General features: G+C 37.1%; 1 protein-coding gene across 1 annotated transcript in view; it reads left to right on the plus strand.

The window, feature by feature from the left end:
* Positions 1-25612, plus strand: part of TECTA (tectorin alpha) — a 150638-nt gene that overhangs the window by 30209 nt on the left and 94817 nt on the right. The window contains exons 3-7 of the mRNA XM_012525555.4: positions 879-1018; positions 7149-7330; positions 8590-8846; positions 10149-10275; positions 11745-11861. Of these exons, the coding sequence (XP_012381009.2) occupies positions 879-1018; positions 7149-7330; positions 8590-8846; positions 10149-10275; positions 11745-11861 (823 nt within the window). The remainder of the gene's footprint in view (positions 1-878; positions 1019-7148; positions 7331-8589; positions 8847-10148; positions 10276-11744; positions 11862-25612) is intronic.

A 25612-nucleotide genomic window follows, 5' to 3' on the forward strand; every position in this document is an offset into this window, starting at 1 on the left:
TTAAACATCAGAAAGAAAGAAAAGAACCATCCAGAGTGATACTTTTGAGTTAAATTGAACCTGGGACCTCATACATGCAAAGCAGGTCCTCAGCTACTGAGCTATATCCACTCGCCTGAGTTAAATTTTTAAAAAAAGAAAGAATTGAGACCAATAAGTAGGCAGTGGTAGTCCAAATGGGATAGGATCTAGTGGTTCATTGATAACATGGTGGAACTGCTCCAATACTTCCCATCTCCTCCTGGACTACATTTGGCTGTCTCACCTTAGAATTCAGTACTGTAGGGTCCCATTATATCCTGTATCCTTCAAGTCCTTGTATAATTTCCCATAGTTTGTCTTTTTGTTTCTTGATTGTTCCTGGTGACTGAACATGTAGATAAAGAATTAGGCTGGGGAAGTGGATTTGGCTTATGGGATAGAGCATCCGCCTACCACATGGGAGGTCCAGGGTTCAAACCCAGGGCCTCCTGACCCATTTGATGAGCTGGCCCACACACAGTGCTGATGTGCGCAAGGAGTGCTGTGCCATGCAGGGGTATCCCCCACGTAGGGGAGCCCCACGCGCAAGTAGTGCGCCCCTTAAGGAGAGCTGCCCAGCACAAAAGAAGTGCAGCCTGCCCAGGAGTGGCATCGCACACACGGAGAGCTGATGCAGCATGATGACACAACAAAAAGAGATACAGATTCCTGGTGCCACTGACAAGAATACAAGCAAACACAGAAGAACACACAGCGAATAGACCCAGAGAGCAGACAACTGGCGGAGGGGAGAGCAGGGAAGGGAAGAGAAATAAAATAAATAAATAAATAAAATAAATCTTAAAAAAAAAGAATTATGCTGACATTGAAAGTGTCTTGTTTCTCTTGTGATTCAGATCGCCTCAACCTCCCAAGTGTTCTAGTGTTGAACAGCTGTGGCATAACCTGTGCAGGAGATGAAAAAGAAATTGCTGCCTTCTGTGCTCATGTGTCAGAACTAGATCTTTCTGACAACAAACTTGAAGACTGGCATGAGGTAAAGCTACGTTATTGTGTTTTTGGGAAATGCAGCATTAACAACTACATAATTGTTTATGATGTATATCCTGCTGAATTCTGCTGCTCACTTGTGATTCTTGTCTGTATGTCTCAAGATAAATACCTGATTGCTTCAGTTTTGTTTCTTTAGTGATTTTTTACTTAGATTTGCTGTTGCTAATTTGATCTTCATTAATATGAAAAGCACTGAGGAACTTTATTCCAGATTAATAAGACTTCAGAGGTTGAGACTGCTACCAATGCTGCAAATTCTCCACTATTTCACTAGTTGACACATCTTATGCTTTATCTCTACTACTTCAGTACTTATTACTGTATATTGACATAAAAATACTTGAACTTGAAACTAAGATTTACAAAAAAATGTATTCTTGTTGTTAAGGTTTATTCCAAGTATTTTAGAACTTTTCTTTACATTATTAAGTCTGTTTGGTGGTATGATATAACTTATACCTTAAAAAATTTTTTTTATTTTAAAAAGTTTTAGATTACATAAATGTTACATAAAAAGTATAGAGGATTTCCATATACCTCACCCCCTCTCCCTCCTGCACTTTCTTCCATTAACAACATCTTTCATTAGTGTGGTACATTTGCTACAATTGATGAACACATATTGAAGCATTTTAATTATAGTTTTACTCTCAAACAAGTACACAAATTACAGTATTGTGGCCATTCTCTCTTATTATTACAATATTACCTACCTGATTATATAACATTACCTGATAAAAGCTACCCTTAAGAATATGGGAAAAATAGTTCTTTCTACTTGGTTCATTTTTCTTGCTTTCATTTAGGCTCTTTGTTCCTTAGACTACAGGAAAAGCTTCCTAGTGGGTTTTCCTGCCCCTGATTTTATCCTGCTTCCTCTGAGTCATCCTCTACAATGCACCCACATACATTTTAATAAATGAAACGTGATCGTGACACCCTCCTGCGTGAAGTTCTTCAGTGGCTTTTCATTGCCCATAAACTAAGGTCTGAGCTTTTTAAGCATGACCCTTCAGCCTATGGCCCTTTTCCTATTTCTAGAGCTTTATCTCCAGCTAAGCCATATGCTTTTATTTGCGGCTCCTGATAAACTCTTGACATGAAAAGCTTCCTTGCTTTTATTCATTCAGAATCCCCTGCTCTTCTTCTCCTCTTGTCTACCTGGACACTTCCTGTTCATCCTTGCGGGCTTGACGCAAGCCCTGGCTTTTCCTCTGTGTAACCATGCCTGGCTCTCCCTCAGGCAGAGTCAGGTTATTCTGGAATACCCATACCCTGCTGCTCTGAGAAGGCTTTATCACAGTACATTATAATCACTACTTGCTTGACAGTTTGTCTACTAAATTGTGAGCTTATTCAAAGTGGAGGTTTTTGTTGTCTTTATCGTCTCCACCTAGCATAGTAGGCACTTAAATATTTGTTGAATGTGTTAATGAATCAATGATTGTATCTTAAGGATTGATCAAGACCCCTTGCTCCAACTTTTCCTGTGATCCTGGGCAAGTCATTCAGTCCTTTGGTGCTTCAGTTTGCTCATCCATAAAATGTTTACTAGATTCTTAGAGATATACATCACCTGATTCTAAATAACTGGTTAATGTACATAGATTTACAGGGCTATTCTAAGAAATAACATGTTTTTACTGGTTTATTTATCTAATAACTGTGCCTTCTTGGTCGTTTGAGACACTTAATTGACATGCATGCTGTGTCCATACTGCACAAATGCAGAATAAACTAACTTGTTAATTTTGCTTCTCCCCCATGATTCTCCTAATAGTCCTGCTAATGAACCTCTGGTGAGATCTGTGACCTGCATGGGTGGCAAGGCAAGCCAAGTCTTCTGAATCAGTTCAGCTTCTATTTTCACATGCTGATTCTCCTAAATTTGGTTCTTTGGGAATATAAATTTTGTATAGGTTTTATGTCTATGCTTTCACTATATACATAAGCTTTGGCTGACTGGTGGGAAAAGTTCAACAGTGATGTGGTTGCTTGCCCTGGAAGTGAGAATTATATAAATATGGATCAGTATACTCCGTTTACACTAGGTAATTTAACTTTTTCTCTGCTTAGACAAAGGTCTATGTTAAATATTTCTCAGGCCACATTGACGTATTTAGCTAGAGGGGCACGTATTTATTTTTACCATATTTGAACCCAGATAAATGTCCCTTTATGTACTCTATAGTCTGTTTTCAGGCGTTTCCCACACAAACATTTGTGGCTGCTACCCTTCGGGTTTCCATTTTTCAATTTGTTTTTATCATTCCTTTATAGTTGCTCCTTATCCTTAACTATAAGCTGATCTCAATCTTCTAGAATATGTATCAGAGCATGGAGAGAGGGGACACATACTGACAGCAAAAGAATATTGATTTTTAAGATTAATTAAACCCTTTGCCAGGCTAAAATGCCTCATAGGTCATGGTTTTAAAACATTACATTTCAACCCCATTACAACCCATATCTCTGATTACCTAGATTATTTGTCCCTGGCTATTACTGAGTGTATTTCAGCCAGTATTTGATATAGCAATCAATTTGATATAGCAAAATAATGTTGTTTGTTCTTTATCTTTTTTTTTTTAATTGGTCACTATTATTCTGAGTCATGATTAACTTCTTTTGCAGTTTTATTCTACTGGCTCTTAACTATCTAGAAACTAAGATAAATACGGATGAAAAGTGTAGTATTTGCGGGGAAGCAAAGATTTGCCACCACCCTTCTAAAACTTGGCACCTGTGCTTTTAAAAATGCATTTTTCTTTAGCTTTTGACTTTTTTGCCTAGCTAGATTTTTGTCTGACCTTTCCCAAGGTATCTCCTTTTTTCTCCCCTTCTTATCAAAACTATTTTATAAAAGAAATTAAACCTTGTAGTTGAGAGGAGGGAAGAATTAGCCACTCAGTCAAGCTAGAGAAAAGCTTGGGTATAAATTACAGATTGGCATCCTGAAACCCTTTTCCCATTTTTCTGAGCACGTTAGTTTTTTCCTTTTAAGAAGCCAGAGTGGAGTGGAGGGTCCTTGATTAAACCATAGAATTGTGGAGACTTAAAAGGTGATCTAAGTTCATCTCCGTGTTTCCACACGTGAACACACTCAACTCATTCCAGTTACAGCAGGGGTTCTTAACTTTTTTTTGTTTGAGGGACCCCTTTGCCACTCAGGTGAAAACCACAGACCCCTTCTCAGAATGTAGTGGCAGGTAGTTTTATGATACTCAACTAGAGTCAGGTCTATCAACTACTGTAATTTCTAAGTATGGATAAGTGTAAGCGATTTTTCAAGATATGCAACAACTGTAATATGATATGAAATGAATACTACTGTAATTTATTGCATACATTCATAAGTGAAGGAAATGCTAGATTTCAGTGAGAGATCAGAGGAAATAAAGATAATAAGTTGATATTTTTCAATTCAATCTCATGGACCACCAAGAGGACCCCTGGTTAAGAACCCCTGACCTAGAAGAATCGTTTTTATTTTTAGAATTAAAAAAAGGGAAATCATTCATTAAATGTTTGTCAGCTTCTGCCATTAGGAAGTTTTTCCATTGCATGTAAATTTACCATAATACTGTATAATAAACATTATGTTTTCCTGAATCTTATCATTAATTCAGGGTTACCAAAAAAACCTTTTTTATTTCAGGCCCCTTTAAGAAAATGTTTACTTTTAACATATCATTTTTATTGCTTGAATTAAGACCAACTTTATCTTTTGAGGATATTTCAGGGTAAGAGTCATTGTTCTAAATCTTTATTCTCATGGTACAGGAGTTTGGCTTTTGACTCTGAAGAAGGTTATAGGACATCCCCAATGGGAAATGTCCCGAAAATTGCTGCTTGAACCGTTAAATTACCCCTTTTTGTTATTGTTGTTACTTCCCTCTTTATTATACAAATAAAATATGGAGACTGGTGGCTGGTGAAGGGTTTTTATGTTTTGGTTTTATTAAACTGAGGTTGAACTCTAATCAGCAGTTATTTTTTATGCTTTAGTTAGAACACAATTCCTCTTCACCTTTTTTGTCCTTAAAGAGGTGAAGTGTAGCTGGTCATCCTCTTCTGTAGGAAAGTCCTTCTGGCATTAGATGCTGTGTGGGATTGGTCCCTTCATGAGCTCTTTAGCTGTGTTGTGGCTACAGGCTAAACTCCAAATCCTAGCCATTGATCTGTTTGACCATAAAAGGGATCAAACTAAAATATGGACAGACTGGTAGGAATGCCTTACTGTTATTAGAAGAACATTTTAAGCTGAAACCTAGGGCTTTTTCTCTAAAAGATCACTCATTTCTTCACTTTTAGAATGAGTATAAAAACGGAGCCCACTTCAAAGGGTTAGTGTGTAGACTAGATGAAATAGTGGATGTAAAGACCATTCCCTTAGACATACTTCTCTGAACCATCTTGGAATTAATTTACTTCTCACTGATTTTAGAGCTCCTGAACTGGACAGTGCACGGTAGATCTGATATAAAGCACAGATTACTTTTTCTTAAGTAGTTCTCAATCCTGGGTGCCCTTTGGCATTACCTATGGAGCTCTGAAAGAAAACATATTCGAATCCCAACATGAAACTTGTCCCAGCTATGAAGCTTCTGATTCAGTAGTATATGCTAGAGAGTAAGAATCAGTATATTTTAAAAATTCTGCCAGTGAGTCTGATATATACTAACTAGGGTTGAGGTAGTGGTCCATACTATAATTATCTTATTAGTAATAGTTACATTTATTGAATGATTTGTTCCATTAATTTAGCCAATAGATATTAAGTGCCCACACTGCAGTAATAAGTACTATCCCTGCTTTCATGAGTTTACGTTCTATTGATGGAGGTATCATGGTAAGGAGACAGGTTTAAAAAAGATGTTCCAGCTACTATGCTAAGTGCTTTTACATGTGTATCTCATTTAATCCTACCAAGAATTCTGTACTTTTATTTTCTGTATTTTATAGCTTGAGGATACTGAGATCTGGGGAGGTTAAACAACTTTTCTGAAATCAGACAGCTAAAAAGTGTTGGAATACAGATTTGAACCTAGGTTTTGAAACCAAGCCTAACTAGTCTGTTTGGCTCCCTTTCTTGTAATTACCACATTGTATAGGTGATAAATGCTTAATATTTTTACTGGGCTTCTAGCATTTATTTCATACTTGTTTAAGCTAGTCCTTCTCACATATTGTTCCTTCTACTCTTCAATTGCCTTTATCCATTTTTTTTTTTCTGGTCATATTTGTGTTGTATATTGGAAAAGAAAAATGGCTTTGATTTTTAAATACCAGAGTTAGCTTTTGTAACTCTGAGAACTTACTCAAATTAACATCTCTGAGCCTTAGTTTCATCATTTATTATAATGAAAGCAGTGTTGCTACTTATCCTGCAAGTTGTTTTGAGAATTTAATGAAGTAAGCTATATCAAAGAGGCTAGTACTATGCAGAGCAAATAGTTAAGGTCAGTATGCTCATTTCCTTTTTTTTTCTTTTTGTTTATCAAGTTGCTAGCTGATTTGTTGAATTGATGATCATGGTTGTCTTTTGTTACATAGTTAATGGATGCTTTTTGTTTTTAGGTAAATCTATTTCCAAGTTTGGTACCTCTTTAATCAAGCTGAAACTGTTTTCTAAGTGATCATGGCTATACAGTTAGTTTTCAGCACATGAATTGTTATCAGGTGGTCTTTAATAAATCTTTCATTTGCTTTATGTTGAGTTGGGGATGGGGGCCAGGGAAGAGTCAAAGGGAATTACATGGCCCAATCTCAGGACCTTGTTATCTAAAGATGTTATCTAAGCTATGTTTTCTCCATTTATCAAAGAGTATAACTTAAAGAGCAGAATCAGAAACGTTAGTAAAGGTAACATACATGGTAGTCTTTCTTTTGTAGTATTAGCTATGAATCATGCCACTATTTCATAAAAATAGATTGTTATTTGCTAAGATTTGTGGAAATTATTATGCCTTCCATGGCTACCATCATTAAATAGGACTCCCTAATATAGATGGCCCTTTGCCTGGAGGCCCACTCACTTAGGCTTTTTATAGGGTGATTGCTATTTAAAAGCTCTGATTACTTCCTGATACGCTTTTCTTTTTTCTCCCTAGGTCAGTAAAATTGTGTCAAATGTTCCCCAGTTGGAGTTTCTAAACCTGAGTTCCAACCCTCTGAATTTGTCGGTTTTAGAAAGAACATGTGCTGGGTCCTTCTCTGGGGTTCGCAAACTTGTCCTCAACAACAGCAAAGCTTCTTGGGAGACAGTCCACACGATACTGCAGGAGTTACCAGAGTAAGCCCAGAGAGCATGATGGAGAGGGAGCTGTGTTGCCATCTGCGTTAGTACATACACTTACTGCTGATCTCCCATCTCAGAAATACTAGAACTGCAGAGTGAATGGAGAATGAGTTTAGAAAAATGAAGTAATTAGAATGAAGGTGTCAGGGTAATCTAGTAGCATTTCCACTGGAATACTTGTTCAGAGGGTTGAGTAGCACCAAGACATAGGATATGTCATCCTTTGGCTAGAAAATACCCCTGAGAAGCACTTATCACTTCTAGATCAACCCAACCTTTCTCCATTTTAATCTTCTGATTAAAATTTTTGCCTCATTAGCCCTTTTCTTTGGGAGGAAACATAATCTTAGTATCTCTAATATTTGGTAACAGGCAGATCATTAAGCATTTAGATGGCCTCATGTGGGGACTTGATATTCTTTTCAATAAAATAAGTAAGAAATTACATTTTTGTTTGTCAGTGTAGCAGTGCTTTATTATATTTTGTTTGTATAGGTACATATAAGTGTTCAACAGGGGGTGGTTTAAAGAAGTATAGAAAACCAGGGTTTTTTTTCTCTAAATTTGGAAATTATCAAAGCCCTTCAGAGTCTGGTCTCACCCTACTTTTGCCTTCTTAGTTTCTCACTCTCACTTTATGAGCTTGGGTTCTTCACTGCATGCAATATGCAGCATGGCATCAAATGAGCTTTTAAACCTCAGTTCCACTTACTAACCACATGACCTTTAGCAAGCTCCTTAATCTCTTTGAGCTCAATCACATTATCTGTAAAATGGGCATGATTTTATCTATCCTGCAGAAATAAAAGTAGAGTCTGCATAGTACCTGGCACAGGGCCTGACACAGGGTAGAAATTCAGTAAATGGTATTATTTATTTCTAAATATTTATTCATATTGTTTCTGGAATTTTCTCCTCTCAATTTACACAAATCTACCCCTCCTTCAATTTCAGTTTCATTCCTATAGGAACTATATTGTATTTACAGTTAACTACTGCTTAATTTACACTTAATTATTTAAGCAAAAAAGTAATTTAGTACTGGCTTATATGATTCTCTGCCATTTTATGTATTTTGTTTTGTCTTCCTCAGCTATATTTGAAGCTTCACAGAGCCATCTTTATATTTCCTCCGTAATGCCTAGCAGAGTTTATAAGTAGATACTTATGTACTTATCAAATGAATGAAAATAAGGGCAAGGTAGAAATTTACACTGATTTAGACAATGAAATATTTCCTTTTTTCTCTGCAGTTTGGAGGAGCTCTTCCTGTGCCTTAATGACTATGAAACAGTGTCTTGTCCTTCTATTTGCTGTCATTCTCTTAAGCTACTACATATAACAGACAATAACCTCCAAGACTGGACTGAAATAAGAAAGTTAGGAGCTATGTTTCCTTCACTGGATACCCTTGTCCTGGCCAACAATCATTTGAATGCTATCGAGGAGCCTGACGATTCATTGGCAAGGTTGTTTCCTAATCTACGATCCATCAGCCTCCATAAGTCAGGTGGGGTAGAGGCTTGTTCTCATTCTACATGCAAATTAATCTGAGCTTATGCATGAAATAAAAATGACAGTATATTTCTTCCAGTCATATCTCTACCCTCTTATAGGATAAATTTTCAGTGGTGACATATAGATGCCTATTGATTGCCTAAATTTAAGACATTCGTTTTCATAAATGCTCTGATAAATACTAAGTGGCACAGCATTACATTAGCAATTTATATTTTATATATTAAAGGGGTTATTCTATGAAAGGAGTGTAATGAAATTGATGAATTGGACAGTAAAAGGCTGAGTAAAAAAGAGTTCAAAGAATCAAACTTCAACATTTTATCTGGATAGGTTGGGCAATCCCAATCTACTATGCCATTTCAAATGCCCACTTTTCTTTTTAATATTTATATAAGATTGCTATTTTGTTTCCATCTGATCCTGTGTTTTATAGGAATGAGTGCTTTTAGCATATTTGTTAAAATGATGTAACAAGCTCTAACGCACAACTATTAAAACATAAATTTAGTTTGATTCACCATAGAGGTTATAAGGTTTAAAATAAATTTTAAAAACCTCAGTTGGCATAAGGAACCTGTTCCTATCACAGTTTGGTACCCTTTGGGCTCACTCTTCTTTCTCCTAGAAGGAAAGGCCATTTTGAAGGGAAGAGGATGGTCATGACTTGGGATAGTTACACTTCAGAGTCTTCAAAACTTGCTTCTCTGCCTTTACCCTTGCTGAAGGTTAAGAGAAACAGGAAGGGGCTATGTTGTGCTCTGACATGGATTTAAAGTGTGTTGTAAAATTGGCCAGCTTCGCTTTTACAGGAATATTTTTCCTACCAGTGCCCAAGAATTGACTTGGATCATACATTTGCTCACAACCAGAGGGAGAGCTTCATTTTAAGGCTAAACAGTCTTCATTTGTTCTGATTTCCTTACCCAGAGGTCCAGGCTTTTCATTTATTTTTGTTTGCTTCATTTTAAATCTCTTCCCTTATCTCCAAAATGAAGACAGTGTGAAGACAGATCATATTTAATTTCTGGTTCTACTGAATTGCCAATTTAGAATTTGACAGGTAAAAATTTGAATGTGGCAGTATGACTTCTGATCAATAATTATGTTCTGTGTTTGGCTTTTTGAGTGACATGAGTTGGTCACATTACTTTTTTGTGATACAGTCATTGAATACATTCTGCTTATTGAAACCACCAGTGATCCATTTTACAAGCCATTATTATGGAGGATCAGATGAATGGATGTTGGAGACTCTTCTGGATTAACTTAAATGATACGTTTCTCAAATTAGGTTTGCATTCCTGGGAAGACATTGACAAACTAAATTCATTCCCCAAACTCGAAGAAGTGAGATTGTTAGGAATTCCTCTCCTGCAACCATATACCACTGAGGAGCGAAGAAAGTTGGTGGTAGCCAGGTCTGTTGTGATTCTTCTGTTTTCTCTTCACGGGGCCTTATTGTTTCTTTAGAGGCTTAATACACTATTTGGGGGCAGGGCACTGTGCGTTTATCCATCTCTTAACTAGACTGCACTTGATGTAGCCACTTCAGTAGCTCCACATCCTGGATGAAAAGAAATGCAATATGATGAGAAAAACATGAACTCAAATTGGCCCACCAAGGGTACTGAAAAATTCCCTCACCAATTTATTCTATTGTTATACTTTTGGATACTTAGTTCTGTTTCGGGCATGAAGAAAAGTACAAATAGAAAGGAATCAGTTCTATTTTAAATTGTCTTTATTTTCTCTGTTACCATAGTGGTCATTTAAAGTGTAAATACCTGAAAATTGGGCTATTGAAGTAAAACTTAAGGGGGCAACCCAAGTGTTTTCTTCTTGACTCTCAAATGACTTAAATATGGCTACCATAATGTTAATTTTTTTCCCTCTGGCTCTCCCTGCCTTTCATGTCTCAGACTCTTCCCCCGCCACTGACTGCTGAAATGTCCTCTGGATGCTTATTTTTGTATGAGCCTTTAGCAGCAACCAGAGTTTAGCTAAGGTAAAAAGGACCATGGGACTTTGATTTGTTCTCTCTAGGGTACTGCACATAGTAGTTTTAGAAGGGGAGCAGTAGGCTTTAAGGTTCCCTGTACAAAGAGAGGGTCTTTAAGCAGGGTAGTGACCTTTCTGAATGACTGACGCCTGGAGCCCCTTCCTGATCTGCAGGTGTTAATATGCACATTAATGTCTCACTGAAGAAATAAAGTCTAGGGTACTTTGCTTCCAAGAAAAATAAGTCTTGCAGTAGTCCTTGTACTTTATTTCATTTATCGACATCTTTAATAAATATATTTATTCCTGAACCTAACCATACTGTACTATATCTGCACTGTCTAGTATGGTAGACTGTTGAATTCTTGAAGTATGTCTTATTTCAATCAAAATATGCTCTAAGGGTAAAACATGCTCTGGATTCTGAATACTTTATATGAAAAAAAAAGTAAAATAGTGCATTACTTATTTTTAATATTGATTTCATATTAAGTGATTATATCTTGGATATAGTGGGTTAAGTAAAATAAAATATATTATTAAAATTAATCTCACCTTTTGTTTTTACTTTTAAAACGTGGCTACTAGAAAATTTAAAGTGGTTTATGTGGCTTACGTTATATTTAAGCTAGACCGCGCTTATCTAGAATCTTATTTTGAAAGGTGAGGTTTGATTATAACAAGTCTACATCACATCCAAAAAAGATATTCTTGGTTCTTTTATTTAATACCACATTAGTTCATGTCTGTAATTATACATAAGTGGAGCTACATCAAATGTATCCTTTCAAGAGAATAAGACTGGAGCTCGAACCAATTTTTGTTTTATTTCTGAAAGTGAATATTTGTTTGTATTTAAAAATGTCTTTATTTGGTTTTTGACCTATAGATTGCCATCAGTTTCCAAACTTAATGGCAGCGTTGTTACCGATGGTGAGCGAGAAGATTCTGAGAGATTTTTTATTCGTTACTATGTGGATGTTCCACAGGAACAAGTGCCATTCAGGTAACAATCCCTTATCTGCTTAGCAAAACACTTTAGAGAGTGGTGAGGCAACTTAAGACCTTTCGTTTCAGAGCAAAATCTAATAATTTGTTATTGTGTCCTTCTTAGGGGACTTTGGTAATAGGTTAAAAAATAAATAAAGAGAGACACAAAAGCCAGCCTATTTTATCTCATCTTTCATAGTGTATTTCTTCTAGTCTTGCTCTAGTATTAAGAATGGGTAAGTATTTGACTACTTCTAGTAGTTGCCACTCCATACTTCGTGTCATTGTTTCCTGTTTGATCATCTTCTATAAGGGCATGCATTTTCACCTACCTCCAAAATTGGTTTCTCCTCTCACTTTGCATCTGCTTTTAGAATACACTAAGTTCTTCAGTGTAGGAGATTTGACAAATTCATAGAATATGAAAAAATGACTGGAAAAATAGGCTCTTGAGGAAATATTAAAGGAATTAGGATCGTTGAGTGTGAAGAGAAGGGCTGAGGGCTAAATTATATATATGAAGAGTTAACATATAGTGTTTAGTGAGGAACTATCTTAAATACTCTGAAAATGTAAAAGGAAATGTAGCAGCTACGATACATGTAAATATGCAAGAAAAAAAACTCCCCCCCAAAAGGGTTTATAGGTTACTAAAAAATTTATGTGCTTTCCTTCCTTAATGTCTTTAAGAATAATATGAATAACAATTTGGCAGGATTTCAGACAAACAGATGGAAATTAGGGCAGAATGTGAGTCAAATCAATTGGTCCTTCTGGCTACAAGTTTCTGGGATTCTTTTTCATTTTTATTGAATGAACCTATTCTCCCCATCCCCCAAAGTTCTCTATGACTAATAGATTTTGAGAGAATCAGCATTCTATAAGTCTCAACCAATGCTATGTGAAAAAATTTTGTGGTATTACCAGTAGTATTTTAAAGCCTAGGCATTTAAAAATATTAGACAAATGAAGTAAGGATTTTGAAGATGACCTTTAAAAGTTAGCTAAGAACAGACAAGTAGAGAGAAATAGATATTACTATGCCTTTTCTTACAACCTAGAAATACTAGATTAAGCCATATGAAATTGACTTTTTAGGTTAAAAAAAATACTATCTATATATTTATAGTTTAAGTTGATTCAGTCTAACATATTAAAGGTAGAAGTAAGCATTTTGGCTATTAAGCATAAGTCAGTCATTGCTGTTTGCTTAACTTCTAGTTAAAACAAGAAGTGATATCTATATAAGCAGTAAATTTGTTTCTGTTTCTGATGGTAAATTATTCTAGAGTACATTTATGTATCTGTACTACTCAGGGCTCTTGAATGCAAGTCATAGAAACCAACTTTAATTAATTTTAATCAAGAGAGAAATTTACTGGAAAGATATTGGGAAAATAAAGATCCTAGGGATGCAAAGACAGCTGAAGTTTCAATTCAGTCTGCTTCAGAGATTGCTGCTGTCAGTTATCTCTAGATACTTATTACATTCTAATAAGTATCTAGAGACATCTGCAGCCATGTCTTTCAACTTCTGATTCCCCTGTAAGTGCCAAAAGTAATTTCTCACTGACCTTTGTTTCATTCTCCAAGAATCAAAAATCTGTGTAGAACCAGCTGATTACATGTACTTAGAGCAGGTACTCACCCTCTGTCTCCCAAGGGATGGGGAGAAGATTTCTGCTCCACTTTGACTTCTGTAATGGGAGATAGAATCTTGCTTCCCCTTATGTTGAAATTTCCCCCCAAACAGGAAGTAAACTATCTGCTGTAGTCTGCTGCTTGGACTAACCAGCATCTACACACACCTCCCTGTAGTAAATTTAAAAAAAAAAAAATTTATTCCTACCTGCCCTTATGTATTCTTTATCCAAGTGAAAGCACAATTACTTTCTCCCTGAAATTAAAATAACCCAGTCTTATCAGTTGCTACTGTATCTAGTTCCTTGTCCTAGATCTCCATTTCTACTTTCTTTCTGTATCCTGCAACCTATTGATTCAATTGTAAAGTTAACCACCCTATATACCAGGGTAAATGGAGGAGAAAGAAACAGAAAACTAGTTAAAATTTATCGATATTTATATCCACAGCAAAAAATGAAATAGAAGCATCGATTTGATGCTTATTTCATTTTTATATGCTGGTCATGAAGCTGTGATTGGTATTTATGACTTCCCTCTTCCAGCTTCCCTTTTTGTTTGCCTTCAGCTAACTTCGCCTGTAGCTAGCTTAGTTGGACAGAGTTCTTTACCCCCTTGGGAGTGGGGGTTCGGGTGCCTAAACCTTTTCTCTTATGGGTTCCGCACCTTGGTGGTTTTACCTGTATATGGTTTCAGTAATGTTGCATTAATCTTTACCACTAGGCCTCGTAATACCAGGAGATACCAATGGGGATACTTTGGGTTTCATCCATACTCCTGTATTATTTTCACTGTATTTCCCCTTGACAGGACCAATGATCCCAGCTGACATTGCAACTCTTTTGAGGGGAGGGGGGGGGGCTCGTTCAGGACACTGCATGGGGAGGATGTCTGGCTATTGACTTACAGATCCTAAAATGGGTAGTTGAATGTCTCAGCCTCCAGTTCATTGGAGTAATTTTTGTAGTACTGGTGGAGACGTTCCTCTCTTGGCTTCTAAAACCTCTAAACCTAGCAGAGCTCAGGATTATGAAACAACAATTTTGCAAGTTGGTCACTAAATATAATCATGAGATGTATTATGTCCATCACTTTCACCCTTGGGTTTGTAGACCTGTGTATTTTGGCTGAGTAGTAAATGGCATCACCTATGATTTTCAGAGACTGAAATGGGCAACCTGATTTTTGAGTCACCTACCAGCATCCCTAGCCTATAAGGTATTTTTCGAAGATGCTGGTGCTCTTCTGACTAACGTATTTTTAAAAGCTTTGGAGAAAAGAAGTATCTTCTGGATCCTCTTAAGGTTCGTAGATGGCAAATGGGTAGGGTGGAAACATGGGTGATGCAATAATTTCCATATTTCCTGTGTTGTGAAGTCTTTGAATTCCTACTTCCACATCATCCCAAAGAATTTGTGGCATCTCAACTTCCTTTAGCGTAGACTGCCGTTGAGTCTAGGTTCTAATCAGCCAATTAGATAAACATTGAGAACTACTGCCAGCCCCTGAAGCTAGCTTTTTGAATTTGGAATCTCTGATAAGTATACCTATATAAAAAATTTCAACTTGATCTAAAATTGCTTTTCCTTCCATGTCTAACACACTAGAATCTGTTTATGTGTATATTTAATATAGTGGGTTTTTTTAAAAGATTTTATTTATTTCCCTTTCCTCACCCCCCCCACCAGTTGTCTGCTCTCTGTGTCCATTTGCTGTGTGTATTTCTGTGTCCCCTTATATTCTTGTCAGCGACACCTAGAATCTGTGTTTCGTTTTTGTCGCGTCCTCTTGCTGCATCAGCTCTGTGTGTGTGTGCCACCATTCCTGGGCAGGCTGCACTTTTTTTGTGCTGTGCAGCTCTCCTTAGGGGGTACACTCTTGCACATGGGGCTCCCCTACACGGGGGACACCCCTGCGTGGCACAGCACTCCTTGTGTGCATCAGTACTGCATGTGGGCTAGATCACACAGGTCAGGAGGCCCTAGGTTTGAACCTTGGACCTCCCATGTGGTAGGCAGGTGCCCTCTCTGTTGGGCCAAATCTGCTTCCCTTAATATAGTTTTTTCCATATAAATTTCCAAAGTCTTGTAATTCTTTTTGTGTTAGTATCATTAGTTCCACAGAGCATGTTGTTACTTGATGCTAGTGGAATGGTGAGGCAAATGGGAATTTCAAAAAATATAATAAACATTTTTTTTGGAGATTTTCCAGGTATTGAACCCAGGACTTTGTACATGTGAAGCAAATGCTCAATCACTGAGCTACACCCAAGCCCCAATAGAATTTATTTTTAAAAAGGTTTTAGATTACAGAATAGTTACATCAAAAGGATACACCCCATCCCTTCCCCCTCCTACATCTTCCCCTATTAATAACATCTTATGACTGTGTGGTACATTTGTTACAATTATGAATAAATATTGAAGCACTGCTACTAACAATGGTCTATAGTTTACATTGTGGTTTACGCTTAATTCCAATGCCCTAAAAAATGTCCTATATTCCACCTATTATTCCTTCCCCTCCCCTCCCCTCAGAACCTCTGGTAACCACTGTCTTTATAACAATACTACATGTTCTTCCATTACTACAATATTCATATGTTTACTTTGCCCATGGTTGCATTACCCCCTTATATTTGATCATTCCTCAACCTTGAGGATTCTGGAATAGTGATGCCCAATCTGCCTCAGTTTGAGAGGGAGTTTAGATCTTATGGGGCAGATGGAAGGAACTATTTTGCTTGCAGTTGTAGATACTTTCTGTTTTTTGGGATAAGGGTTGTCCATCATCATCATTTGTTGTTGTCCTGGGCAAGTCTGATAATCTGGAGAGTAGGTGTTGGCTGCAGTTCTTCGGAGATTCAGGGCTCATATGAATAGACCAAATATTTAAGTCTCTGAGACATATATTTAATGTGTATAGTGATAATTTTAGGCTCAAATAAAAGGAGTAGAAGAATCATGTGTAAGAAAATTATAAATGAGTAACCTCTTTTACATTGGGGGAATACGTTGCCATGTATTTCAGGATAAGGCCCACTGACAGGGTGCTGATTTCAAGGAATTATATGCCTTGCCTGTAGTGTCTGGATGGCTCTAGATCACTCAGGAGCACCTGTATTTGAGTCCTTCTTCACAGTGGCAGTTAATGAGATTTGCCTGAGACACATGCTTAAGTGTAACCTCTGAAATGGCCCCGCAACTTATTTTGAAATCTCGTTGCTATAAAAACTCTTTTGTATTTGATGTTTCCCCCTTTTGGTCAAGGTCTTTTTCCAGATGCATTGCTGGTTGGTGCTTGGTATTAATCCCTCAGTGCCAGGGAGGCTCGTCCCCAGGAGTCATGTCCCATGCTGGGGGAAAGGTAGTACATTTATTTTATTTGCTGATTTTGGCTTAGAGAGAGGCCACATTTGAGTAGCAAAGAGGTTTTCAGGAAATAACTTTTAGTCAATAGCTATTATTAGTATAAGTTTCAATTTTACAAGAATAATGTTCATAGTTACATGCATTAATATTGAGGGCTTGACATATTGCTCTGTTTTCTTTTATTAGGCACAGCCTATATACTCAAGAGATTCTTGCTTCTCTACTTAAGAATGTAGTAGGACTCCCCCAGAGTGGGAGTGTAATGTTTTGTTATTTATTGTGTGTGTCTCCTGAAATAACTCCCTACGACAAGATGAACACATTCATATTCCATTGAAGCATGTCCCAGCTGCACTCTTTGCCACACATCCCCCCACACCATGGACACTCTGCACTGGTGACCTTCCCCTGATATATATGCTGAAAGAACACTGCCACAATTGTATTTTCAACCACAGACGTCCACCTCCCCAGAGTTCACCTTTTCCTTCCTCCAGCCCTCGCTCCAGTTTCATGGATAGTCCAACCCACCCACCCCCAACTAGTTTACTCTTGAAATGTAATTTCTTCAGGCAGAGGGATTTCTGCCTTTCTAGTAAGATAGGAACAGTCTGATTAAACAAGGGAAGAGGGGCTACTTCAGCTAGCCAGGGGAGCTTAAGTGAAGATTTGAGATTCAGGTTACCCCATTCCTCAGAATCCTGCCATTTAGGTCCATTCCAATTCTTATTTTTTCCAGTCAGTACCCTACCTTTCATATAATAGTCCCAATAAAGTTGCGAATTTAACTGACTTGTAACTCAGCAACTTGGAGCACCAAACCTTTGTGTATTTATGGGTTTTGATGACCTCAGCTTTGTTGTAGAAAAAAAAGATCCTTTTCTTAAAAAGATCCTTGGTTTCAGTCTGCACCCTGAGACCAATTTACAGGGATTTGACCTTAATATTCACTTTCTTTACACTATCTTGTGCCCTTTGACTAAGCAAATGCTCCACTTCATAATCTTGAATTCTTCATTCCCTTACTTTTGTTCTTTTCTTGGCAGCAGTCTCTCATTCACCCAGGGAATCTTCACTGGGACCTTCATTCCAGATGACCATAGGTGATAATTGGTTATTTGATTACTCCATGTCATAGACCCGCAGGATCCCTTCCATGAACACTAACATGATATTCGCTGGCCCCCTACTAGCCAGAAACCAATCCCAAATTGCCCCTAACTTCTTGAGGGACTTTTTCCTGCATTCCACTCCCTGGTACCATTCTTTTAGTGCAAATTGCAGAAATCAACTCTGACCAACCTAAGTAGGAAAGGAATTTAGTAAAACAATAATGAATACTTTGTAGCTCACAAAATTGACAAGATTAAAGAATTAGACTTAGGTAGGATTGATGGGAAGCAAGACACAGCCAAGATTTCTGTATCTCTCTAGTCAAACAGTATGCTTTTGACACTAGTCATTGGACAGTCACTCATCCTGGACTTCATTGGTTTCAGCCAAGCCTCTTCCACATGTGCTATGAATATTCTCTTATTAGACGTTGTGGCTTTGCATTGCTGCTAAATTCCTGTCATAGTTAGACATGTTTATGCCACCTTCTCATATTCTAGTTTCTAGTGCGTGGAGAAGGAAAATATCAACTTGTCTTGAGCTTCTATAGTGGAAAGTAGTTCCTGCCTCCCATCTTTCTTGAGTTTCCCCCAAATCAGAAGGGCATTCAGATACTGGACAGTCAAAGTCAACATATATCCCTATAGTAACTTCCCCAGAAGTTTTTCTTATTAGTCTCCTGGTAGAATTATCTCTCCATTCAGCAAGAAATTTTGGAGCCCTTGTGATGTGCCAGAACTGTGTTAGGTACTTTAAAAAGAACTGTAATAGCATTCATGCTGATAGCAAGAGGGAGTGGTGAATAAAAGTTAAGGAATTTAAATGTTTTTTAGGAATTAAGAATAGTGATGTATAAATGGGATATTAGTATTATACTTTTCTCTTTGTCTTTCAAATTATGTGCACAGTCTCTCCCTAGAATACCAGTAAATAGTGAAAAACACTGCAAAGTTAGGAAAAGGTAAAAATTGAACTCCAGGTAATTCAGTGTTTCATGCCGACTCATATTTGAGTGCTAGTCTCCAGGTGTTTGGAGGTAACCATTTATTTTGGAGAAAACATCCTTTTCCATTTGACCATGGAATTTTTATCAGTAAGTAACTTGATTTTCCTGCAAATCACAACTTCTACAACAACTTTCCTTAGATGCTTGGTTCCCTGAGCGTCTCCTCCTTTCATTTTTCTGTCACATGTCAGTCAAACATGAGATACCTTCACTCAACGTAGACATAAGAAAAGCTAGCCAAAATGCCTTTGAGGGCAAGAACAAGTTAATCGGAGTATTTGCATACTTCTGTTTCCATGTGATTAGTTCTTTTGGCAACATAAGACTTTGAAGATCATCCAGAGGTTTACATATTCTTTTTCCTATCCCAGAATAAAATGCCAGCTGTGGTTACCTGAATCATTTGAAATTTTTATGATGAACTGAATAAAATGTTTAGGGGACTAAAAAAAATGTTTAGAAGGCCAAAGGGAGACATACTTATTAAGCCTTTTATAATTTCTTATGGTTGCTCAATTATCCTTTTTATTACTTTCTCCTGATAGGTAAAGCTGGAAGTTTAGCCTCTACTTCAGCTGCTTGTGGTAATAATGGACTAACACAAAAAAAACTGAGCATTCGGCCAGTATTTCATCTTTATTTACTTTGTGACATGACAGAAGATGAAAAATCTCTGTCTTCTGATTCTTGGCCTTTAAACATCATAGTATTTGCCTTTCTGGTCAATAGACTCTTTCTTTTAAATCCTTCATCTGTGCCTTGTCTCTTAGTGACTTGTGTAGCAGTGGTGTGCTATTTCAAAATAAGTTCAGTGTGTGCTGCAGGTGGCTGAAAAGCTGTCTTCGCTGGGCTGGTTATATTTCAATTATTGGACTCCCCTGTCTAACTAGGAGAACTTCTAGGAAGTAACTCCAGATACTAACTGGCTTTCAAAGGACAGCTTAATTCATTTACTGAATACCTCCTGTGAACCAGGAGGCACTGGGCCAGAAGCTGGAGATAAGAAAACAAAAAAGTAGTGTCTACTCTGAAGAAACTTGTCATCTGGACTAAGCTAGAGATAGACTTCCTTCATCTTATCGTCCTCATGCTCCCAACCTCTTAAAAATTGAGATTCTTCATGTGTCTTGGACCTCTTCTCTTCCATTCTCATCCTCTAGGTACTTTTATTCAATCCTGTGGCTTTGATGTCTTCCATATTCAGGTAACTGCCAATCTATACTTCTAGCTCTGATCTTTCCCTAAATTCCAGATTAGTATTCCAGCTGCCTACTTGACATCTCCACCTGGATGCCTAAACCAGATGTGTCCCAAACCAAAATTATGATTCCCTCCCTCTCCCTTACCTTACCCCCTTACCTTCTCATCCTACCCCTCACTGCCAAATCTGCTCTTCTTCAGGTTTCCCCACATCTCCATTCTTCCAGTTGCCCATGGCAAAAACCTCAGAGTAAACCCTTTATTTCTTTCTCCTATAGCCCACATCTAGTCCATCTATTATTTCTATCAGTTCTACTTTCAAATGTATAAATAGAATTTGAGTACCTGTTACTATTCACCTTAGCCCAAGCCTTCATCATCTGTTATTGCGTAGCTTCCTAACTGGTCTCCCTGAATCCAACCTTACACCCCTAGAGTCTATTCCCCACATATCAGCCAGTTTATAAATGTTCAAGTTTATAAAAGCTTGTGTAGTGTAGATCATGTTATTCCTTTGCTCAAAACCTTCCTTGCTGTTCTCAAACACAACAAGCACACTTCCAACTCAGACCTTCGCATTTTTCCTCCTTTGTTTGGAATGCACCAAGTTGTTTGACTCTCTCCTTACTAACACCTTCTTGGGGATTCCTGAAATAGCACACCTCTGTCCCCATAACTCTCTTAATCAACTTTTATTTTTCTTGTCACTTATAAACACCTGACTGAATGTATCTCATATACTCTCTGTCTCCCCCAACTGGACTGCAGGCTCTTTAAAAGCAGGGACTTTTTCTGCTTTGCACATTTCTGTATCTTCCACATCTAGAATGGTGCCTGGCCATATAGCAATGGCTCAGTAAAATGATTGAATATTTCCATTATTATACTCTGGGAATATGAAGTAGAGGTACATACCTCTGCTGGAAAAGATGGTGCTTCCCAGAAAAAGAATGAGTTAATCTGGTGAAGATGAGAGGAGAATATTCCAGCCTATGTGAGTACATGGAAAGTAAAGGCACAGAGGTATGGAAGAGCTTTCTCTCTAGGTGTAGTCAACTATAACAGATCAATGTGACTAAGTAAAAGCTAGAAAGCAGGAAGTAGTGGCAGATATGTTTGGGGCAAGTTAGAGACAGGGCAGGCCATTAAAGACCTTGGTGTGCCCTGCTTGGGCACTTGGACTTTATCTTGCCGGCCATGGGAAATCACTGAAAGGTTTTAAAGTGGGGACGTTTTGGGTTTTTATTTAGAAGGAGGAGCTGAGAGAGGCCCAGAGACTTACTCAATAACGGATACTTTAGTGAAGGCAGATGTATTTAATAGAGGTTGCTTCTGTGTTTAGAGAGATACACACATTAGGGCTGAATTACACTTAAGAATTTGAAGTTGTCCTCAGAAAACATGTTGTGAAGTTCCACTTTCTCCCTGAGAGGGATAGCCCTCATTTCTCCAGGAGTATCTAAATATCATTTAGAGAGAAAGAAACCTCCACATTAATAAATCTGGCACAGGTTAAAGTGTACATGTTTATTATTTTTGCTTTACCCTTTATCAGATGTCCCCATTGCCTATATTTGCCAGTTTTCCCTTTATTTTCTATTTGCCTCATCTCTCCATTTCCTCTGAGAGACTAAATTTGAATTGCCATTTCAGTACTTAACAAATAACGCAATCCTTTGTTTAGTTTTAAAGAGAAAGGTGTAAAAAAAGAAAAAGAAAAACCATGTAACATTTCTCTCAGAAATCAACATATCATGTATCTTTTGGTGTTCAGTGGTTTCTTTTTGTTTTTTAGGACAGTGCTGGGGAAGTAAATTCATTGATTTAGGCTGTCTCTTTTTTCAGGCTTTAAAATTTTGTTTTTCATAAAGAAGGGTCGTAAGAGGACTATCTCCAATGAACAATTTGGTAAAAGGAGGAAATGCTGTTGTCAGAGACAGGATGGCAAAGCCAGAAAAGGTTTTCTTAAAGGCTCTTCTTTGCCTTTACCCGTCTTTGGTACTGCACTTCTGTTTGTCCCAAGGAATCCCTAAACCGTGCCCTGGGAAATCCTTATTTGTTTAAAGATTATATTAGGAATTCCTCAAAAACTGCTCGATTGCCATTAACGGTAAGCTTTCTGAAATGCAGAGAGTGTTTTTTCCTGCTTACAGCTAATGGCTTTTCTAAATAGAGCTGATTGTATCATTGTGCTATTGTGAGAGCAGGGCAGCAGCCTGTATCTGGACACCACCTCAATGAAGGCTTATTTTGTCTTGGATGCTGGAGAAACCCTAGTGTGCTGTGTCCGTTACCTCATTTTCCTTCCAGACAGAGGACCTGCTGTTGTGAAGGAACATTCCTACATTTGACGTGAGTCTCCTGGGGTTCTCCATATTGCCAGGCTCCATCATCCTCTGACAAGGGCAGTGACACAGCACTGCTCACATTAAGCTGCGAATCTGATGAGAAACAAAAGGGGCATTCTCCTTGGGGCACCATGGAGACCCTCTGAAATGTTAGCTTTTCCCTGTAGCTCGCAGCCTTTGTCATTCCAATTACCTTGGACTTTGTTTTGACTTCTTGCCACTTTCCCAGCCCTGCAGAAGATAGGCTACCTTCCGAATCTTGAATGGAGTTATATATGAAAATTTGAATATACCCACAAAGGAAAGAGAGAATGAGAACCTGCCCTCCCAAGTCATGATCTTGGGGAAAATTACCTTTGGTGTCTTAACTTTTGTTCTGACCAAACCAGGGGCCAGATTTATCTTTTTGTTTCGTGTTTGCTTTTTAGGATTGAAAAAAAAACAAACCAGGAAAGTACTGAGACTAATGAAACAAATGCTCATGTTCACACTATTCAGGAATAATGATTATTGATATTTTTCTCTTTATTTCAAGTTTAATTTTTAATTAAAAGAAATAATATTACAAATAAAATTGGAGTGCCTTTTAGCCTCTACTCCCAGGCCTATTCCTTACTTCAAGAAGCAACCCTGAGCAAGAAGTTCATTTTTATTTTTGGAGTGAGATACATTCTATAAATATACTGTGTGTGTTTTTAAATTTTAGAAAAAATATGGAATCATGCTAAAAGTATAGTTCTGCAACTTGATTTGTTTCACATTTTGTTTTTATCTAATGTTGATGAATTTACATTTTCCTAACTACCGGTAAGGTTGACACTTTTTCCTCATTTACTGACCATTTAGATTTCCTAATTGGTAGTTCATATCCTTTCCCCTTTTTAAAATATTGAGCTATATGTATTTTTCTCATTTATTTGAAGGAAGTCTTATATATTCTTCGTCAATATGCACTGTAGCTTCTTTTCTTATTCTGTAGCTTTTCAGTTTGTGGTCTTTTCATTTTGTATTTTGTTGAAAAGAAGTTTAAAATTTTCATATCAAATTTACATATATTTCCTCTTTGGTTTTTCTTACTGCATCTCATTTAAGAAATCTTTTTTCTTTCTTAGGATCACTTGAGATGATCTTTTTTCTAAAAGTTTTTTCACATTTATGAGTTTGATCCACCTGGAATTTATTCTTGGTGTATAGTATCAAATAGAGATCTGAGCTTATTTTTTTCCCATATGGATAATTGGTGTCCCCCACTAATCTGTAATTCTACGCTGTCAGATATCTCATTTTTTATATGCATGGTCAGTTCCTTTGGTGCATTTGTATGTCCTTGCATGATTATAACATTGCTACATTACTTTATAGTAAGTCCTAATTTCCATGTGTAGGTTTGTGTGTCCACCACCATTTAGGATACTAAATGGTTCCATGACCAGAAGGACCTTTTCTGTTGGGGTTTTATAGCCACACCCAATTCCCTGCCAGCTCCACATCCCCATCCCCAATACCTAGCAACTGTTAATCTTATCTTCATTTCTAAAATTATGTCATTTCAAAATTATTACATAAATGAAATTATATGTTATATAACCTTTTAGTATTGGCATTTTTCACTTAGCATAATTCCCTGGAGATTCATCCAAGTTGTTGCCACATTTTCCTTTTATGAATCATGCTTTTGGTATCAGATCTAAGAATTCTTTGCTTTAGCACTGTATCTTGAAGATTTTCTTTTTCTTAAAACTTTTATAGTTTTACATTTAAGCCATGACCAACTTTGAGTTAATTTTTGTATAAGGTGTGAGGTTTAGATCAAAGCTCATTCTTTTGCCTGTGGTGGTCCTATTGCCCCAGCACCATTTGGAAAAGCCCGTCTTTTCTCCATTGCATCGCTTTTGCATGTTTTTAAAAAATCAGGTGAGCATATCTGTGCGAGTTTATTTCTAGGTTCTCTATCCTGTTCCGTTATTCTGGGTGTCTTTCCCTCCACCAATACTATACTGTCTTGAATATCATCCTATATAGTAAGCCTTAATATCAGGTATAGTGACTCCTCTCACTTTATTCTTCATCAAAACTGTTTTAGCTATTATCGGCCCTTTGCCTTTCTATGTAACTTTTAGACTAAGCTTGTCTGTGTCTATGAAAAACCTTGCTGGAATTTTGGTAGGAATTCTATTAAACCTATAGATCAAAACAAGGCAAAAACATTACAAGAAAAGGAAATGTTAGACTGATATCCCTTATGAACATAGATATAAAAATCTTCAACAAAATATTAGCAAATCAAGTTCATAACATGAAGATTATAACACTATGTTAAAAAAGATAGCATATACAAAATATGAAAAGAATGTAATACATAATACATCATAACCAAGTGGGATTTACCAACTGGGAATACAAAGCTGGTTAAACATTCAAAAAATCAGTCAGTGTAAGTCACTGTATGAACACTAAATAAGAAAAGCCACTAAATAAGAAAAGCCATATGACTCTTTCAAGAGATGCAGAAATAACACTTGACTAAATTTAATACCTATTCATGTAAAAAATCTCTCAGCAAACTAGGAATAGACGAAAATCACCTTAAATTAGTAATGACTGTTAAAAAATAATCTATGGCTAACATCACATTTTGTGGTGAAAGACTGAATACTTTCCCCTAAAACGTTTTAGAGAGCAAGGCAAGGATGTCTGCTCTCACCACTCTTACACAGTATTGCTGGTGACTGGAGATTAACAAATTGCATTACATTCTTATGTGGGAATACCACTGAGCAGTAAAAAGGATCTCACTAGTCGTATGCACAAGATAAATGAATCTCATTAAGTTAAGTAAAGAAGCCAGACTCAGAAGCCTGTCTACATCCTTGTTCAGCAAATAGAGGTACTAGACAGAAAATGTGCAAAGGTAGAGAAGATTTGAAGGAAACAATCAGTCAATAGGATCTAATTGACATATATAAAATCCTTCACCCAATGACAGCAGAATACACAATTTTTTCAAGTGCCTATGGAACAATCACCAAGATAGGCCATAAAATAAGCTTCAGTGAGCTTAAAATAATTGAAACTATACAGTATGTTC

Source organism: Dasypus novemcinctus, chromosome 27 (genome assembly GCF_030445035.2).
Source record: "Dasypus novemcinctus isolate mDasNov1 chromosome 27, mDasNov1.1.hap2, whole genome shotgun sequence".
NCBI classification, from domain to species: domain Eukaryota; kingdom Metazoa; phylum Chordata; class Mammalia; order Cingulata; family Dasypodidae; genus Dasypus; species Dasypus novemcinctus.